General features: G+C 50.8%; 1 protein-coding gene across 11 annotated transcripts in view; it reads right to left on the reverse strand.

Annotated features, from left to right (window-relative positions):
* PLEKHA6 (pleckstrin homology domain containing A6) overlaps positions 1-19293 on the reverse strand; it is a 139148-nt gene that overhangs the window by 44038 nt on the left and 75817 nt on the right. For 10 of the 11 annotated variants that reach the window (XM_088845123.1, XM_088845121.1, XM_088845120.1 and 7 more), the window contains one exon: positions 168-248. In XM_088845123.1, coding sequence (XP_088701249.1) covers positions 168-248 — 81 coding nt within the window. Of the gene's footprint in view, positions 1-167; positions 249-13183; positions 14264-19293 lie in introns of those variants that run through there. The other variant, XM_088845122.1, reaches the window with a different exon arrangement.

Consider the following 19293-nt stretch of genomic DNA (forward strand, 5'->3'; position numbering starts at 1 on the left):
TAAGCCAGATGGACCTCAGAAGTTTCCAGCCCTCCGAACTGAGGTGAGTGACCCTAAAGTCCTCTGATCCCCTTCCTGCCCCCCATTCCCTCTGCTTCCCAGCTGCACAGATCATGGTGGTCAAGGAAGGATGCAAAGGCCAAACAGTAGGCAGGGAGTAAACATACATTTTCAAGTCAAACTTTTTGTTTTCCTCTGGAACCTGGCCAGTCAGTGGGTGTAGAAATGTGTTCCGTCTTTCATTATGGCTGTAGAGGCAAAAAACAAGAGAGAGGAGCTGTGGTCAAGACGAAGAAGGCAGACACACAGGCCTGAGGGTGGACAGGCCCGGGGGCCTCCAGGAGCTTGTCACTCTGCCTCCAGCAGGACCGAAAGCGACACGAGAGGGCCGGGCTGCAGAGCCGGCAGCAGTCTGTCGGGAGGGCGAGCTGTCTCTCCAACAGTGTTAACTAGGGTCCCAGCGATGGGAGCCTACTGGGCTGTCGTCTATGGGGTCGCACAGAGTCGGACACGACCGAAGCGACTCAGCAGTAGCAGCAGCAGTAGAAATCCCTAGGCTGGAAAAAAAGCCCACTTAACCCTTTCGGTGGCCGTTCTGGGCATGTCTGTGGGGGGCGGGGAGGGGTCCAATGGTCAAGACTTGGCGTTTGGCAGGCACCCTCAGCAAGACAACTCCGGCCAGGGCTCCTCATAAAACTGCTCACTCATCATTTGCTGAAAGAATTCTCTTGTGACCTTGGACCTCTTCCTCCCCTGTTCTATCTCTTTCTTCAAATGAAACAAGAGATCCAGGGCTTCCATTCTTGAGCTCGGGCTGGGCTCCACTCACTCCAAGTCCAGGACCTCCCTGGCGAGGGAGTAGCTGATGCAGCTGAGCCCGTGGACCAGTCCAGCACTGGAGGTGACCGCTGGCTCAACAGTCATGTCTGACTAACAGATTCTGTGGCCGGGGAGTGGCTGCTGTGAAGATGGCCTGCCAGAAGCAGAGGGAAACCTGGACCAGGGGCGAGGTCTGTGCAGAGGCAGGTGGGGCTGTACGGTGGAGGCCCTGCTGGGGCTCTTCTGGCTGTCAGGAAAGTTCCCTGGGGGCTCTGCAGAGAGACAGGGGAGGAAGGGCAGCAGATAGAACTTAGGGAGGGGCTGGTGCAGAGGGTCTAAGCCAGAAGCAGCAGTCATTTGAGGTGGATTCTGCAAGCCGAGGACCACCTGGCAAGAAAACAGTAGGAGATTCAAGCCTGCAGTGCTGGGAGGATTGTAAGGTCTTCTTTACCCACCCCTCTTGAGAGAGACTATGAGAGCCCAGACATGCCCAGTCCACCCCCAGAAGCTGGTGTCTGTACGGAGCTGGTGGAGGCTGCGCTGCGGCTTGTGGGTCTTTATACCAGGCCACCGGCCCTCCCTCTGCCTGGCAAGCGGCAGATCAGCTAGCAGGGGAAGAGACCTCAGGACACTCCTCCAGCTGCACGAGAGAAGGAAAGGAACCTTGCGGAGAGCTGCTCTCCACAGTCTGGGGCACTTCCCAGTGTCTGCTGAAGCTAGACATCATACCAGCAGGCGTGTTTCTCAGCTTCCAAACCAGTCACGTTCAGATCAAATCCAAAGACACGTGGTAAACAGAAGCCCAGTGAGCAGTGGCTACAGCCTATGGAAATCTGGCAGCCTGGGCTTACCAGACGGGACCCAAAGTCTGGCCAGTGTCTAGTTAGCCTGGGTTCTAACTCTATCACATCAACAACTCGCTTTCTGATTCTCAAACTCTATTCCTCCCTTCGTCCCAGGTCTATAAGGACGCTCTCAACTTAACCACAGGGGGTCTCGGCAAGGGAGAGCAGTTGCTTCCAGTCACCCGCATGCCTGGCTCTGCCCCGTGGAGGGGGTGGGGGGCGGGCAGGCTGCAACAACTAAGATTCTTGAGGCACCACAGTCTCTGCTATTTTCCAGCTCAGATCACACCCCCCGCGACATTCTCCCCAAGTCATCGCCTTTGCCCCACTCTGCTGTACACGTGACAACTCTGCTGGAATCTGTCCTGCAGGCACTGGTACAGATGAACAGACGCAAAGACACACACGCACACCCCGAAGCCACACAGTTTGCTGTCAGCCGGCTCGGGTCTTTCAAAGGACACTGAATTCTTCCTGCCCTAGACTCTCCTACCCAGCAAGCCCGACAGATGACGTCCTCACCCCACCCTGGCGCTACCAATTTCAAAACAGCGTCCCCTTCACAAGCACTGCAATGCAGCAACCACTGACCTAACTACTCGGATCTCCAGGTCACACGGTCGGGCCCCTCACTGTGACGCCCCCAGAGCCAGTGACCTGCCAACTCAGCTCTCACTTCACCTGGCTCACAGTCCGCTGCAGAAACCCTACCTGACCCGTCGATCGGCTCGAAACTTCAGCATCTTGTTGGCAGCTCTGGCCCCTGTGCAGCAGCCTCAGAGGACCCAGCAGCCAGCCTACTCGTAGCATCCCTCTGAGAAGTGAGTCCTCCGGTCCCGCTCGCAGTGCCGGCCGGGCTCCAGCGCGTGGTGGCAGCAGGCGCTGCTGGTTCCCTCCTCCGGCTCCGGCACCGGGGATGGGGAGGGCCTCTGTCTGGGGTGGCAGGGGTGCCCAGATGCCCTAGGGGAGCCTGTGGCTCCCCAGCATTCAATCGGAATGTTGCTGGGCAGAGCGCCGGGGGCAGGATGAGTGGGGGATGATAGTCTCAGTTCAGGTCCCCAAGGAGAAACGGCGAACGCAGAGAGATGGAGCGGCACACAGCGCAGGTGTACCACTCCTAGGCAGTCTGACCTCGTGGCGCTAAGGACACGGAGTCGCTGGGAGGGTGGAAGAGTCCAGGGCTGCGTCCCCATCCACACGGCAGAAACCCACACCAGCCCTCCCTGCCGCCCCACCGCCTGGCCCAGAACACAGGCCCTCGGGTGAAATCCACTCGCTTCAGAGAGACCCTTCTGAGCCCGTGGGCACAGGGTTAAACGAAGCTCCGGATTCACGTGCGGCTGTTGTGCCATGCTGATGCCAGAAGCGGAGACCGACGGGGTCTCCTCTCTCTGCTCTCAGCCTGCCCAGCCTTCTTCTGTGCAGGCAGGAGCGCAGTGAAGGAGGCTTCTCCGCGGCGGCCCCCTACACGACCCCTCCAGACGCCGCCCCAGGCTGCCGCCCGGGTCACTCACCCTGCGCCTGGGGCGGCCCAGCACACGAGCAAGTGAAGCGCGTGGGTGCGGCTGTCGTGGGGCCACAGCTGGTGGTGACGACTCACTTCTTTGTTCGGGTGAACTGGCAGAAAAGCTTCTTCCCAAATCTTATGAGGAAGAGGGTAGCAAATGGGGCTCAGAGCGGGGGTCATCATGTGTTAATTTTTGTAAATCTGCCCAGATGCAATATGATAAATCCCAGCTGGAGACTGTCAGATCTGCTTGGGGCAAGGAGGTTTGCATCGTCGTTAGCTACTCTGAACTCTCCAGAGATTGAAGAGGGTCCCATCTCCTCTTTTCCTGATGTCCTCCACGTCTTACAGTGCAAGGGCCCTCCACGCAAGGGGCATCTGATGGTCATCCCTTCCAAGCCCCTGCCACCAGGCAAGCCTGCTCTGCAAGCAGTCTCAGTAAGTGCCCTGGCCGTTTGTGAAGGGCTTCAGTAAGAGTGCTCCACACCCACCATTATCTCACACTGCCGAGGTGGGTTTTTTTTTTGAGATGTTCTTTTTTGATATCAAACTTTAGTTTCTCTAGCTTTGGATATTGTTCCATTTTTATCTTCAGATGACAGAATCCTTTCTGACCAATGTGGTTCCTTTCAGCAGCACCAGGCATTCTGTGGACATCACAGTCTGTTGTTACAGCAATTTTGTGATGCCAACAGATGCTGAAAGGGAGGAGCTAATCTAATTGGTTTCAAGACAGAACCCAGTCAGAGGCCAATGCAACCAGTAAGTAGAAAAGACAACATTATTATTTAACCCGTGATGAGACAAACCGGTCGGATATAGCTGGGGCTGATATTTAAGCAACTAATCCTAAATCCAAAAGGTCGATATATTCAGCCATTTAGTGGTACATCTGCAAATGCTTTATCCTGATGACAAATGGCTTCACTTTGCAAACCCACCTCTCCCTGTCCCTAATCCAGTTCCTGGAGCCCTGCTGAGGTCATGGCGAGCTGGGCCCTCTCCCGATGCCTGCTCGGGATCTCTGCCTGCGCACAGTAGGCCCTCATAAATACCTATTGAATGAATAAGTGAACAAAAGAAACTCCCTGTGCTCTGACTTAATTTTCAGCCAGCTGCATCTGGAGTTTGACATCTATTACCAAGGGCTTCCTTATCTTTGCTAGCTCTTAAAGTTAATTACTTCCTCTCCATGAGAACAGCTCTGTTCCTGCCCCCTCACCGCCTTCACTCAGCTTCCCTGCCTGGCTCCCCCTTGACTATATAGCTTGGCTTTGATCCATCTTCATTAGGAGGGGAAGAAACTTAAGCTCCTGTGCACAGGAGGCGGTGCTGAGCCGCACTGAGCAATGAGGCTTCTCCCACTGGAAGGCAAAACGGTCCCGTTTCCCTTCAAGTTGAGCTCAGGGGCCTCCCACAGCCTTCACTTAACTTTGCAAGTTAAATGACTTCTGCCTCGTGAAGATAGCGCAGGTGGAGGGACAAGGGTTTCCCCTGTCTGTTGAGATCCCCGCAATCCTCAGGATTCCGTGAGCACACAGAATACCTGACTGGAGTTTTTCTTTCTCCTTTGCTACTAAACTACACAGATGACAGGTTTTCATTAGGTTAGATACCAGGAGGAACTTACCAAGTACTAAACATTATTAAAAAAGGGAAAGAGAGATAGGTAATTTTTTTTTTCTTCTCTCCTCTTTCCTTTCTTTTAGGACATCAAAGGCCTCCATTTTTCAAGGACAAACAGTTATGAATCTACCTCCAAATGGACTGCTCGAATTCCTCCCAAGGGAAGGGGGACTCTCTCAAGCAGTAAAGGGGGCACGAGCATCCCTAAGCTCCTGAGTTGCCCACTAGGTGGTCCCCTCACCCACTGTACCTACAAAGGTGGCCCCAGTGACCATCAGTGAAAAGAGAACGGGAAGGCCTGATCTTTCAGTGCAAGGTCCGAAAGGAGAGCAGCTTCTCCGGCCCTTGCTCTCTCATGTGCAAATGAGGTGCTTTCTAATTCTATGAAATAATAACGAGAAACTTTCAAAACGTGAAACAGTTCATATGTGAGACATAATGGCTATATTATTCTGCTTAAAAACAAATCAAGATATATGCTAAGTATTGGGGCTAGAAAATGAAAACCACAGTCTCGGGCTTACAATGGCTGTGAACATAGCAGGGGCTGGCACTCCAGAAGTGCCAAAACCAGTAAATCACAAAGAAAAGAGATGGAGCCTCTCCCTTTTCTAAGCAGTGTCCCTTCATCTAGTTTGGGCTTTTCTACAACTCAAGAGACACCTGCAGCCTCTAAGTGCAGGCGCTAGTGACAGCATCACTACAGAGGTAAACTGCTGACCGATCTCCAAACATACTCCCTAAGCATCTGCGTCGATCCGGAATGATACCCGGCACTATGCAGTCACAAGCAGCAGAAGCAACCGGGATGCTCAGGACCCTTTGCAGACATGCATGTTCACACGTGTACACACACACACTCAGAATGGACAGCTCCTACCATGAGAAATACTGAACAACGAGAGAGACACATTCAATTCCTTCCACTTTGGGCTCCTCTTGGTTATTTGCAAAACACCAAGCTGCTGCAACCCCAGAGGTCCCGAGAATGAGTGCCAGCCAGGTTCTTCCATCCCAACAAAGCTCTGGCTTTTGGCCTTACAGCTCATTAGACGGAGAGAGAACTTCGAGGTGAGCGGGGAGAAGGGCCGCCACAGCCCACCCCTCCCACTTCCTTCTTCCCACAGCTCGCAAATTCCAAGCTGAGGCTGTCCACACAGAGGAAAATTTCTGCAGTCTGCAGAGGAAGCGAAGGTCGGGCTCCCTCTCTCCACCTCCCCTCTGGATGTCATCATCATTTCAAGGAGCTTTACGTGCTCCACTTTTCTGTCCCAATTAAAAACCAACTTGGTTCACATTCCCAACAATCCTGAGGTGCCTGATTCCTGAGGCTCCCCCCTCCCACCCACCCCCGTCATTCCTAGGGAAAAAATACACTTCCCTAGCCAAGTTCTCCCCACCCAAGCCCCACTGCTCTCCCGCCTACTGCAGCCATAACAAAGAGGAGGCGGAAGGGGGTCAGACCTGGCAGCACCTGTAGGTATTGTAAGGGGGAAAGGCACCTTCACGAGACACTGGGTCTTTTCCAAATGCTGCCAACACATCAAAACACCAGCCCTGCGGTCTCGGGGACGCAGCTGCCAGCCCTGCACTTGCACTTGCTCTCCTCTGCCCTCCCTGCTTTTGCTCCAGCCTTCCTCCTGGGCACAGTCATTTCCAAAATGGCAAGACGAGCGTGTCTTCCCCAAGTAAGCACGGAACATAAAAAAAGCTAGTTACGGGGCTGCAGGAAGTAGCGAGGACCCAAGACCCGGGCTTGCTCTCTCCCACTTAACTCTGCCTGTCCTCACAGCCCCATCACTGCCCCAGAGTCAGAACACCTTTCCTCCCCTGTCCTGATCAGAGGCGGAACACTGGGGCAATTGTGACCTGAGCTTGGCCCCGAGCTCAGGTAGCAAGAAGAAAAGCTGGCTCAGTAGTCAAGGGATGGAAGTCACAAATCAGGGCTCCAGATTCAGGCTTCCTCCCTGCCATCCTGTGTGGATGTCCTTCCCTGGTCTCTCCTGTGTAATCACCTGGGCCTGGACATTGCTTTTATTTCAGGAATAGGAGGTAAGAATGCCTACAGCTGTAGATGAGGGTTCCTAGGAGAGCCCTGTGTGCTCCTGAGTCAGGGCAATGCTTCACTATGTGTATGTGAGTGCGTGCATGCACGTCTCCCCTGAAGGAGGACATGCCAACCCGCTCCAGTGTTCTGGCTGAGATAATCCCATGGTCAGAGGAGCCTGGTGGGCTACAGTCCAGGGGGTCACAAAGAATCAGACATGACTGAGCACGCAGTGCTTTACTGTGTGTATGTGAGTGCTTGCGTGTGTGTCTCAGTGGGTGTGTGTGTGTCTGGCAGAGGGGGAGTGCTCAGGGGAAATTCATGGGGAATCTTCACGCTGATCTTCTGTCTCAACTTGCATTATCTTATCTTCAAACGGATTATTTTACTTTACAGACCTCCTTTTGTCTTCTGAAAAATAAACGGGGTGGATATTCAGCATAACCATGCAGTTTATTAAAATACTGAGACTCTTCCACACGAGTTGGTAAAGGGCTACTCTTCCAATAAGGAAGAATCTCAGTACTTCCATAACTGGCCCTCCCTCCTCTGTGTGATCCAGAAATATCTTAGGGCCATCCAGGACTCCAGGCCAGTGTCCTTTCTGGTTGATAAATTATTAAATGTCATTCCTAGGATGACTGGTGCCTCACTGTCTGAACACTGACAGCCCTTTCAGGTGTTAAAACAGTGATTCTGGTCTCAGAAGTTGTCTCAGCACAACATTGTAAAGCAATTATCCTTTGATTAAAAAAAAAATCCTATGATAAACCATAGTAGAAAACAATATTTTTTTAAAAAAGAATGTGTGTATAACCAAAACACGCTGCTGTATAACAGGAATGAACAACAGTACAAATCAACTATACTTCAATAAAAATAAATTTTAAAAACTAATAAAATAGAAGACTAAAAACAGAAGCTGTCACAAGCAGGTTGCGAGGCGGTCTCCCCCGTACACCACGACCCAACTTGGAGAACTGGGGCAACCCGGCTCCCTGACTCCTCACGCTCCTTGTCCCCCTGCTTCTGGCTGTCCCTGCTGAGGGGAGAAGAAATGAAGGCAAACAAGGGATGCCCGAGGCTCCAGGTCCATATTTTCCCTCTCTCAACCTCCCCCAGGGGCCCCGCCAAGCCAGACAGAACAGAGGGAAAGGGCTCCAGTCCCCTCCCCTCAGCCTCCAAGCTGCTTCCCCCGACGGTGAGCTACGGGAAAGAGGCCCCAGAGGCAAAGAGCAGGGCAGTAATTAATTACCTCCCCTCGCCCAACAAGCGCTGGACCCTACCTACTCTCCAGACACTGAGGCAGCACAGCTGTCTGCTTCCAGGCCTCTGGAAGGTCGCTGGAACCAGCCCTCCCCCTTCCCAGCTGGGCAGCTTCGGTCCTCGTGTCCTGCAGACAGCAGTCGCCCCACCCACCCCGAGGGAGGGAACTGCACCAAGTGAGTTTGTGGAGGGTAACGCAGCTGGGCCGGTCCCCTCCTTCCACTCCCCGAAAAGCTACAAATGCCTTCTTGGTTCCCAGCCCCGCAATCTGCAAGGGTCAAGCTGTTTCGTGCCTCCGTTTCCTCATTTTAAGAATGAAACAGTAGTAATGAGTGGTGGCCTGTTTAGTGCTCCATCATGCTGTGCTTAAGTATCCTACCAGACTAGACAGCAGAGGAATAAAGGTGATGATGATCTGCAGAGGTGAATGCAAGGAAAACATTAAACTCACATGGTCTCTGGTCCTTGGCCTGGGAGCAAGGCAAGGTCCATGCAAGTCAGGGGAGCTGAAATTCACTGCCTCAGCTATAGTAACAAGGGGCCTCCCTGGTGGCTCAGCTGGTAAAGAATCCACCTGCAATGCAGGAGACCTGGGTTCGATCCCTGGGTTGGGAAGATCCCCTGGAGAAGGGAAAGGCTACCCGCTCCAGTATTCTGGCCTGGAGAATTCCATGGACTGCATAGCCCATGGGGCTGCAAAGAGTCGGACACGACTGAGCGACTTTCACTCACTCACTCACAGTAACAAGAGATACAAGACAAAGATCACCTCTCGGTTGTCCCCAGTTCCCGCCGCGTCTCCAGCCTGAGCTCCTCACCTCCAGAAGAGAAGAGGGAGAGAGGCTCATGATTCAGGACGAGGACCCCAGCTCCGCAAGGCCCGCTGAAAGAAGGCAGCGATGAAGGTCACACCCCCCACTGCAAACCCCTGAGGGCCACAGGTGATGTGTGTGACACGGGGTGGGCGGTGCCCAAAAACATGCGTCCCACAACACCTGCCTAGTGCAGAGGTGTGCAGGGGCAGCCACACACAAACTGCTCACAGCCTGGGCCTTCTGTGTCCCTGTGCCCTGGCCGGCACCTCACACCCGCGAAGTGGACGGCTGTCTGATGCAGTGGCTGAGATCTGTCTGGCCAGATCTGTGGCCAGCGGTCTGCCCACGGCGGGAGGTTGGGGCGTGCTGCTCTGCTCCGGGAAGCTGAACTGGAAGTGAGGCAGAAGAGCTCAGCCATGAAGCCTCTCTCCAGGGGAGCTGACTGACGGGCTCTATCTGCTCTGGGGCCTCTCCCTTCTCCCGACCAGCCAGCCAGGCTCTGCTAAGAGTCTACTGAGCGGAGCTTCGTCTGGTGGAGAAAAGAGCAGTAAATCAATGGGCGCGGGAGGGCAGGGCTGAGGCAGCTGCTCTGGGAGGAAGGAGGTCCCCACCTCACAGGGCTGCGCGTGGTGCAGATGCAAAGGCAGGTGGGCTGGAAGCAAAGCCCCAGTGTGAGCACCGCTCCTCACTCTCCGGCTGGGAGGGCTCAGCTGCTTGGCTCTCCTGAACCGGGACAGCAGGGACACAGATGGATTGTGGGAAACTCTGAACACCTCCTCCTGACAGGAGCGAGGAGTCTGGAACTTCCCATGGACGTGGGGAGCTGGCTCAGGGCTTGAAAGACAGAGCGCTCTTCCAGATCGCTGTCTGCTGCAGAAAAGATACAAGAGGAGCTTGGGGACAAGGGCCACCAGGGCAACCAGCCAGAAAATGGCTGTGCCTGGAGACAGTCACTGCTGCCTCCACCTCTGTGTGCTGAGAAAAATCACCGTGAGCTCCCCAACATCCCAGAAAGAGAAAGTGAGACCTGGAAGGGGAAGAACTTAGAGAACTTTTGAAGACAGTCATCACTTAAAAGCAAAGAATGGCGGGTGCATGACTGTAGCTGACCAGTACTGACATCTCACCTTTTCTGGGTCTCAGTTTCCTCGTCTGGAACAGGGAGTGATACCAAATTGCTCAGAGAATTAAAGTGAAAGTGTTAGTCGTTCAGTTGTGCCCGACTCTTTGCAACCCCATGGACTGTAGTCTACCAGGCTCTTCTGTCTATGGGATTCTCTAGGCAAGACTACTGCAGTGGGTAGCCATTCCCTTCTCCAGGGATCAAACCCGGGTCTCCTGCACTGAAGGCAGATTCGTTACTACCTGAGCCACTTGGGAAGCCCTCGGAGGATTAAACAGGATCACGTATTTAAAGCGCCCAGGAGAACACTTGGCACAGAGCAGCTGCTTAGTCAGTGACTGATGTTATAAACATGAATAAAATAAAACAAGGAGCACTGTCCCATCCATTTTAGTAGCCACTACTCATATGCAGCTATTTACATTCTCATTAATTAAAATTAAATAAAATTAAAATTTCAGTTCCTCAGTCATGCTAGCCACAACCTGCTGGGGCTTGAGAGCCACCATAGCTAGAGGCCACCAAATTGGACAGGAAAGTTGTAGCATGTTCTATCTACCCCAGTGGATATTCTGTTGGACAGCACTGGGCTAGATGTTCTTTAATTTTGGATTCTATAAAACACATAACTCCAAACTAGTCTGTCCTTCCACCAGCTGACATGGGCTCAGTGTCCTCAGGGGAATGCAAGTTCTCTTACAGCCCTAAGCTAAGGAAAAAAGAAAACGGAAAAGGAAATCTGTTGCTGACAACAATAGTAAAAAAGTTAAACATCTAAAATCAAAGGATACATCTGAAAGTCCAATCAAAATTAATGTGGATAGCTATCATTTTAAAATAGATGCACTAAGATTCCTCCAGGGTTTGAAAATATTGTTACTAACAGCCCTAGTGGGCACAGGCCCTGGGAGAGGCAATTGAGAAAAGTTACAGAGAGGATCACGGAGGCTGGCAAAGGGAAAAGAGCAAGGAACGGGCCCTCCTTCCCGCCTCCTTCTCCTTCTTGGGTTGGCCAGCTGCTGGTGAGGCTGGAGGGGGAAGAGCGGACAGCTGGCCTTCAGGGTCTGCCTGGTCCGCCTCCACAGGGCGGGAGAGAGGGAAAGGGACTGCAGGGAAGACAGCAGGCTCAGAGCCTTCCTTCCCTTGCACCTCTTTGTCCCCACCCAGCCTGGGACCTGTGCTAATCCCAGGGCTACAGTCTGTTCTTAAACAAACAGTGGGTGGCACCGAAGCAGGTGCCAGAGTGTGTCCACTGTTAACTGGCTTAGAGCGGGAGGGGAGAAGACCTCAGAGGATGGGAGAGGTGTTCCCAGGCCTAGACCCTGCCTGGGGCCCAGACAAGGGACAGAAGAGCTTGGGAAGAAAAGGAACGTGGATGGGAGAACCTGTGGAGGGACACTGCGGGCCCCTGCCCTGTCCCCCTGCCACGCAGTAGCCTTGAAGGAGGCCTAGGTGGGGATGCTGAGACCAGAAGACACATGTGCTTTGGAGAGGACAAAAGGGACGCTGCGCTCGGTCCCGGTCAGGACGGAAGCCAGTCTCGGTAAGGGACACCTGAGTAACAGGTGAGGCTGCCTGTGCCTTTTGGAGCACGTGAACACCATCCCGATGCTGCTCCTTGTGGCTGGCCTGGGAATAGTGCAGCTTCATAATTCGCAGGCCCCAGAGCAAAATAAAAGGCAGAGCTCCTTGCTCAAAAATTATGAAGTTCAGGGCGGTGACAGGAGAGCATTAAACCAAGCCCTTCTGAGGATGCAGGGCCACGACACAGGTTGTGTGCCCATGAAGACTGCCCTGCCTGGGAACACCAATTGCTCTGTGGTGTTTCTCCTGGAAGTTTGAGGATGGAGGGCGGCTAGTCATCCTTGCGGCTAACTCTTAGCACAAGGCAGAACACCAAAACGGGCAGCCCCTCTCCCAGTTCCTACTTTCCCCTCTTTCTTTGCGTCCGTGCCCAGAAACACGGCTGCTCTCGCTCCTGCCCCGCTGGGTCGGGTAGCTGGCACCGCCCCCTTCTCGAGCCTGGTTTTTGTTGGCCTGTGGGCAGCTTAGCTGGAGGAAGCACCAAGCTGAAAGCCACAGGGTTGGACTTGCCTTATCTTTCAAACCCGCCTTCAAGACCGGCACAGGGAGCCCTCTGTCCCGACCCAACAGACCCCTCCAGGGCCGCCTACCATTACCATTATGTCATCGAACCTTTTTCCTCCCAAGAAAGAGGCAGGGGACAAAAGGGCTCCCGGCTACCAGGGGGGTAAAGTCAACATTTCTGCTTTGGAGACAAATCAGGCTTTCATTTTTTGTGCATGCATGAGTACACACACACACACACACATACAACATCAGCTGAGACAAGTCCGTCTAGCGCCTCCACCAACAAAGCCAAGAAACTCTTGACCACATTCCCTGCACAAGTCTGACCTGACGTGAGAAGGTGCCTCAGTCAAAGAGCCCGAATATTTAGAAGGAATGCGGGTCCTGAGTTGGCAGTTTGGGGAAAGGGGACAATAGATATCTAAACCCAGAAGACTGGCTCTCTGTCTTCCTGGATTTCTGTTGCTCCCAAATGACAAACTTTGTCTTCTAATGAGTTGAGTCCCGCCCCAACTCTCTATTCCGCGCCCCCGTCCTTGCATCCTGTCTCCCACCTCTCCACACTTGACGCGCAGTAAAGGGGATAGGAGGCAGGGCACAGCTATGCCAGTCTCCTCTGGCTGAGCCCTCGCTGCCGTCCTTCAGTGCTGGGCCCAGGAAATGGCTGTGAGGACGCCGATGGCACTTCTGCCCAGAGCTCCCGAGTCCCCTGCTCTGGAGACAATGGCTCAGGGAGCAGGGGGAGCCAGGCTCCAGCTCTGCGTGCCGAGGGGCACACAAAACCATTGTCTCTGCAGCAGGGCAGACAATGACTTGTATTTCTGGCATCTGTGCCAAGTGGTTCAACCCCTTGGACTAAGAGAACCCTGAAGATTTCCTTCTAATAAATAGGAGTGATACTGAAATCTGGCCCCACGCAGAGAATGTGCATCCAGTTGTTAACAAAGCCCACTCCAGCTGATGGTATGGGAATACTGGAGCTCCCTTACTTGCTCCAGAACCACACAGACAGACAGACAGTGAGACAGAGGACCACTCACTTACCAGCTGTTCTCTGCGATGCCCTCTGCTCTCTCTGACTCCTTTCACACTCAGGAATAGGGGAAAGGCTCTCCTTTAACACTCATCAGGCCCCTGGTGGGTAGCAATCATTAACAGCCACACATGCTGACTGGCTTTAACCCCTTCGGTGCTGGCTGCCTCCAGCTGGCTGATGGACAGCCCCGTCCCCTCTTCCCAGCTCCGAGAAAGCCGGGAACTCCTGCCTTGATGCCATCCACCTGAGTAATGCCGCTGCCTCCCATGTGGAGAGCAGGAACCCTCTAGTCCCACCCAGGCTGCCCTGCCTGATTGGAGCACACTGGCAACCTGAGGCGCTTGGTTCTGGCACGGTGCCCAATTGGATGAGCCCACATTATGAAATATTTGCCTAGCAGGCCAATAGAGGAGCCAGGATCAGGGGGGAGGGGATGATATTTTTATTTATTCCTGGAGGAGAGAGAACAGACAAAGGTAGTCATAGCATGCCTAGCCCTGGGCCAGGAAACAGAGGGAAGGCAGGCTTCAGGTCATTGTAAGTGCCTCTAGCCTCCCTGTCCAGGTACAGGGTGGAATCCTGGAAGGCTTCTAAGCAATTTCAGCTTCTGACTGTTCAGCTAGAGGGTTTCTTTGCCTGAATGATTCCCTGCCTCACCCAGGAGTCTGGAGCTAGGAACTGTGACAGAAATGGAAAAGGAAAATAACTTGACAGGCAAAGAATTGCTTGTATCTACACAAACTGTGGGGCACAGGTAATCTTCTCTGTATTTCAGAGCTGCAGAAATCATTTTTGCATCTTTGGTGGATGCAAAAGAAAGGTGGGCAGGAATGAGCAGAGACAAATCACCTCTTTTTCCCTTTAAAGATAGGCAACTGATTTGGGAAAATCTAAATCCAGCACAAAAGTATCTACATGTAGGACGTATGCAAATCTATGCAGATATGTGCAAATGAGCAGCTCCAGGCTTTTCAGAGTAAGTCCTTGCCAGGATTTTTCTAGTTTGAGCAAGAAATCAGGTAGTCTCCAAACCCTATAACAGAGGATCTCGCTGTATGCTGTAGCATAAGGACATCAGTAGAGGGAGCATAGCATATAGGGCTCAGTAAACATATTTATTGAACATTTACTACATATAAAGCCTCGAAGTAGTCTCGCAGAGTTTTTAAACCATAATCATAAACACGATAGGCTATGCCCTCTCTCTGCACACCCACAGTTAATACCTCCTTTTCCTTCCCGGCCCCAGTGGGTGGGGCTGCTCCCGCTCGTACCAGCCTGGGTCTAGAGGCTGCTTCTCCTCTCACTACTCCTTGTTCTTGTCTGTCAGTAGTCCAGTCACTGTGGCTCAAGACCCTGGCTTAACTCTACCAGGGGGCCCTTTCTTATCTCCTGGACTGCCTTCCCAGCTGCCTGATGGCGGGTTGGCCCTGGTCTCCTAAAGGGGCTGTGTGCATTCCCAGCCTGCCCTGCTCACCCTCAGGAATACTCCCAGAAACCTGGGGTTGCGCTGCCTGAAGAGTCAGCTTCACCACGCCACTCCCCCACTCATGTCCTTTAGAGCCACGGCTGGCTGCAGGACTGCTAGAGTGTGATCAACTTAAAACGGGAAAGGACACTGATGTTTTTGCCTGCTGTTGTAAATGCTTATCGTATCATGTAAAAGCCCTGCATCTCAGTATTTAACGGCTCCCACTCTGTGAAACTGAGTTTTAAAGGGGGACGGGGGCTCCGCATATCAAGTCAACATAGAAAAATCAGTTCGATCTTTATATACTAACAGCAAATGGTGAAAAATTGAAATTTTAAAAATACTACATACAACAGGGTAAAAAATATGAAATATTAAGGAATAAATTTGACAACCGATGTGCAAGACCCATATACCAAAAACTGTAAAATACTACTGAGAAAAATTAAATAAAATCTAAATAAAAGGCAGGTATACTGTTTGTATGGAAAAGGAAATTAAATATTGTTAGAATATCAATTCTCCACTAATTTTCCTATACAGTCAATACAATCCCAATAGGTTATCTGTAAAAATTGATACAGGTACTCTGAAATTCATATAGAAATTGAAATTCATGTAGAAACTAAAAGGACCTATAATAACCCCCAAAAATTACAAAAAGAAGAATAAAGTTAGAAGTCTTAGATTATCTGACTTCAAGATTAGAATCTGCAGTAGTCAAGACAACGTGGTATCTGCATAAAGATACGTGTACAGATAAGCTGAACAGAATAGAGTCTAGGAACATACCCACTCATACATGGTCAGTTGGTTTTCCACAGAAGCGTAAGGGCAATTCAATGGGGGAATGACAGTCTTTTCGGTACATGGTGCTAGAAAAACTAGAGGTCCATAAACCAAAAGCAAAAACAAAATGCCTCAACTTTACCATTAAAAATTAACTTAAAATGGACCAAGGCCTAAAATGAAAAGCTTAAACTATAAGATTTCTAGAAGAAAACATAGGAAAAAAGCTTAAGTGGCTTTTGGTTTGGCAAATTTCTTAAATAAGACATAAGATGCACCAGTTTTAAACAAAATATCAAGGAATCAAACTTCACTGAAACAAAAAGCTTCACTTTTCAAAACATGTTGTTACAAAAATAAAAAAGTAAGCCATAAACTAGAGAAAATATTTGCAAAGCATGTGACATAAGACTTTAATCTAGAATATATAAAGAACTCTTACAACTAAATATCAAGACAGCAAAGTGAAAGTGAAAGTCACTCAGTCCTGTCCCACTCTTTGCGACCCCATGGGAATTCTCCATACCAGAATACTGGAGTGGTAGCCTATCCCTTCTCCAGAGGATTTTCCTGATCCGGGAATTGAACCAGTCTCCTGCATTGCAGGTGGATTCTTTACCAGCTGAGCTACCAGGGAAGTCCATTAATGTGCAAAAGATTTAAACAGACACTACACCAAAGAGGATACACTATGTCAAATAAAGGACAGGAAAACATGCTTAACATCATTAGTCATTCAGTTCAGTTCCGTTCAGTCGCTCAGTCGTGACCGACTCTTTGTGACCCCATGAATCACAGCACGCCAGGCCTCCCTGTCCATCACCATCTCCCGGAGTTCACTCAAACTCATGTCCATGGAGTCAGTGATGCCATCCAGCCATCTCATTCTCTGTCGTCCCCTTCTCCTCCCGCCCCCAATCCTTCCCAGCATCAGAGTCTTTTCCAGTGAGTCCACTCTTCACATGAGGTGGCCAAAGTATTGGAGTTTCAGCTTTAGTCATTAGGGAAACGCAACTGGAATCAGCAATGAGCTGACACTAGATACACCCACCAGAACTGCTAAAATTAGGACTAATCATGCCAACTGCTGACAAAAGTGTGAATGAACTGAAAGTCATACCCCGCTGATTAGGCCGTAAATGGCGCTTCCACTTTGTTTACCTTTTTAGGAAACTGCAAAACTGTTCCATGCAGTTTAACATACATTGATTCCGAGGTATTTATCCAAAAGAAATGAAAATATATGTCCACACAAAGATTTGAACACAAATGTTCACAGAAGTTTGTTTGTAAGAGCCCCAAACTGCAAGAAACTCAAATGTCCATGAACAGAATACAATATGTATACCATCCATACAATGGAATATGACTCAACAATAAAAAGAAATGAATTACTGACATACATAACAACATAGATGCATCTGAAAATAATTGTGCTGAGTGACAGAAGCCAAACTCCCTTCCCCCAAATAAAAAAGGTATACTTTATGATTCCATTATACAAAACCATTACGAAGATAAACTAATTCATAGTGGCAGAAAGCAAATTAGCAGTTGTGTGGGGATGGGGTAGACCGAGGGATTTCAAAAAGACAGGAAGAAACTTTGGGGAGTGATAGATACAGGTGTCGGAGAAGGCAATGGCAACCCACTCCAGTACTCTTGCCTGGAGAATCCCATGGACGGAGGAGCCTGGTAGGCTGCAGTCCATGGGGTTGCACAGAGTCGGACGTGACTGAGCGACTTAGCAGCAGCAGCAGCAGATACAGGTGTACTATCTTAATTGTAGTTAACAGTTTCAAGAAAATGCATCAAATTTTACCCCTTCAATAGTTATCATAAATCAATTGTACCTCTATAAAGCTATAAAAAAAAAAGTCTTCAGATGAGACATTGAAAAAAGCCCACCTATCCCTGGGCCTCATCCACTATGTTTTATGCTGTGATGGATCTGGGCAGGTAGGGGTGTGGGGGTGGTGTGGGGATTCCAGCTTCCCTAGTGACCTGCTTTAGACGGCTGGTTAAAGACAGGCACGGACGTGGCCTTGAATCAGCCTGGACCTCTCTCCTGGATTTAGGTCAAATACTGTGGCAGACCTGAAGATCGTCTTTATAAAAATCATCGCTTGTTTTATGACAGAAGGGAAAGTAACAAATACCGCCCTGTTCACAAAGTCCTCTCCTCATCACCTCACTTATTCTTTCATAGCCCTATAAGGTAGGCAGGAAAATATTAACACTCTAATTTTACAAAAAAGCATACAAACAGAAAGCCTGAGGCTCACACAGCTAAAGGGTCTTGACTAAGATCACCCACCTCCTGCAGAGTCCGGCCCTTACCCTCAGGGGGGAGCTCTTCCTGCTAACGGCGGCCTGCCCGCAGCCTGGGGGCACCCTGCCCGTCCCTCAGCCCTGGCTTGGCTCCCAGGACCACAGGAAGCGCCGAGGACCAGCATCGGGGTGCTCACCCCACGCTGAGCAGACGCTCTCATAGAGCACAAGTGGTAGACCGGAAGGGACCCCAGGATGGAGGAAAACGGGGCAGGTCTCGGGTCATAATGGGCTCAGCTGAGGGGAAGCACGCCATACTAAGACAGGCTAGACTGGGGGAGATGAGGGGACCTGAGGATCTAATCAGATCACGCATCTGATGAGAGAGGAGGGAAACCAACCCAACACCACGCCCAAGGCAGGAAGTCTGGTGGATGCGGAAGCAGCTGGAAGCTGTTAGAGGGCTCCAGGCCCTGCGCCTCCTTTCCCTCTTCTTCTGCCCCCCGCTTGCTGGGGCTGGAAGCCCCCTCCTCCCTCCCTTGTTCTAAGGACGGGGTGACAGGAGGGCGGAAATCCACACTGCAAGGTGGCAAAAAGTAAGAGGCATCTAAAACCTCATTGATCAAGCTTGATAAGATTTTTATGCAATATTTTGGAATAAAAATTAGGGCAAAAAATCCATAATGCGTGAAATATTTTAAATGAAGACCAGATTCATTTTCATTCCGTCGCTCAGTCGTGTCCGACTCCTTGCGACCCCATGGACTGTAGCCTACCAGGCTTCTCCATCCATGGGATTCTCCAGGCAAGAATACCGGGTGGGTTACCGTTTCCTTCTCCAGGGGATCTTCCCGACCCAGGGATCGAACCCAGGTCTCCCGCATTGGAGGCAGATGCTTTAACCTCTGAGCCACCAGGGAAGCCCCAAAGACCAGATTAGTAGTACACAATTCCCAATTCGCCCGAGGCTCCAACATGGCTTAGAGTGGCACTGTTAACTGATCCTGTTGTTACTGAAAATGTTGACATTTTGTCCTTCATGAAATTTTCACACTGATTTTGATTTCTTTTAATATTGCCATAAATGCTATTTATCTTGATTACTGAGTTTTCCAGAAGCCTCTTAAATGCTGTGCCTAAGGAGACTGCTTCAACCACCTTACCCTACTCAGCCCTACTCGGGGATGAGACTGGAGAGATAGGGAGACTGGACAAGGCCCAGAAAGGCCAGGGAGAGGCCTGCACTCTTCAAAAACCTCAGTGCATGAAAAACAAAGAAAGGCTGAGGAATTATTCCAGATTAAAGAGGAGCAGAGACATGCTCCTGGGTTAGAATCCAGTGACATTATTAGGGCAACTGGTGAAATTGAATATGGCCTGTCGACCAGATAATAGTAATGTATCAATGCTGTTTCCTGAATTTGTTCATTGTACTGGGTTTATGTAAGACAATGTCCTTGTTTTAAAAGGAAAAAATATAATAAAGTGATAAGGGTCAGAGAGTAACAGCAGCTTGAGAGCTACATTAAGCCAAACACTCCTCTCTGTCCAGACTATCTTTCCTCCAATGCCAGGCAGTCCCAGCAG

This window comes from Moschus berezovskii, chromosome 17 (genome assembly GCF_049115385.1).
Source record: "Moschus berezovskii isolate FMDL1 chromosome 17, NW_MosBer_1.0, whole genome shotgun sequence".
NCBI classification, from domain to species: Eukaryota; Metazoa; Chordata; class Mammalia; order Artiodactyla; family Moschidae; genus Moschus; species Moschus berezovskii.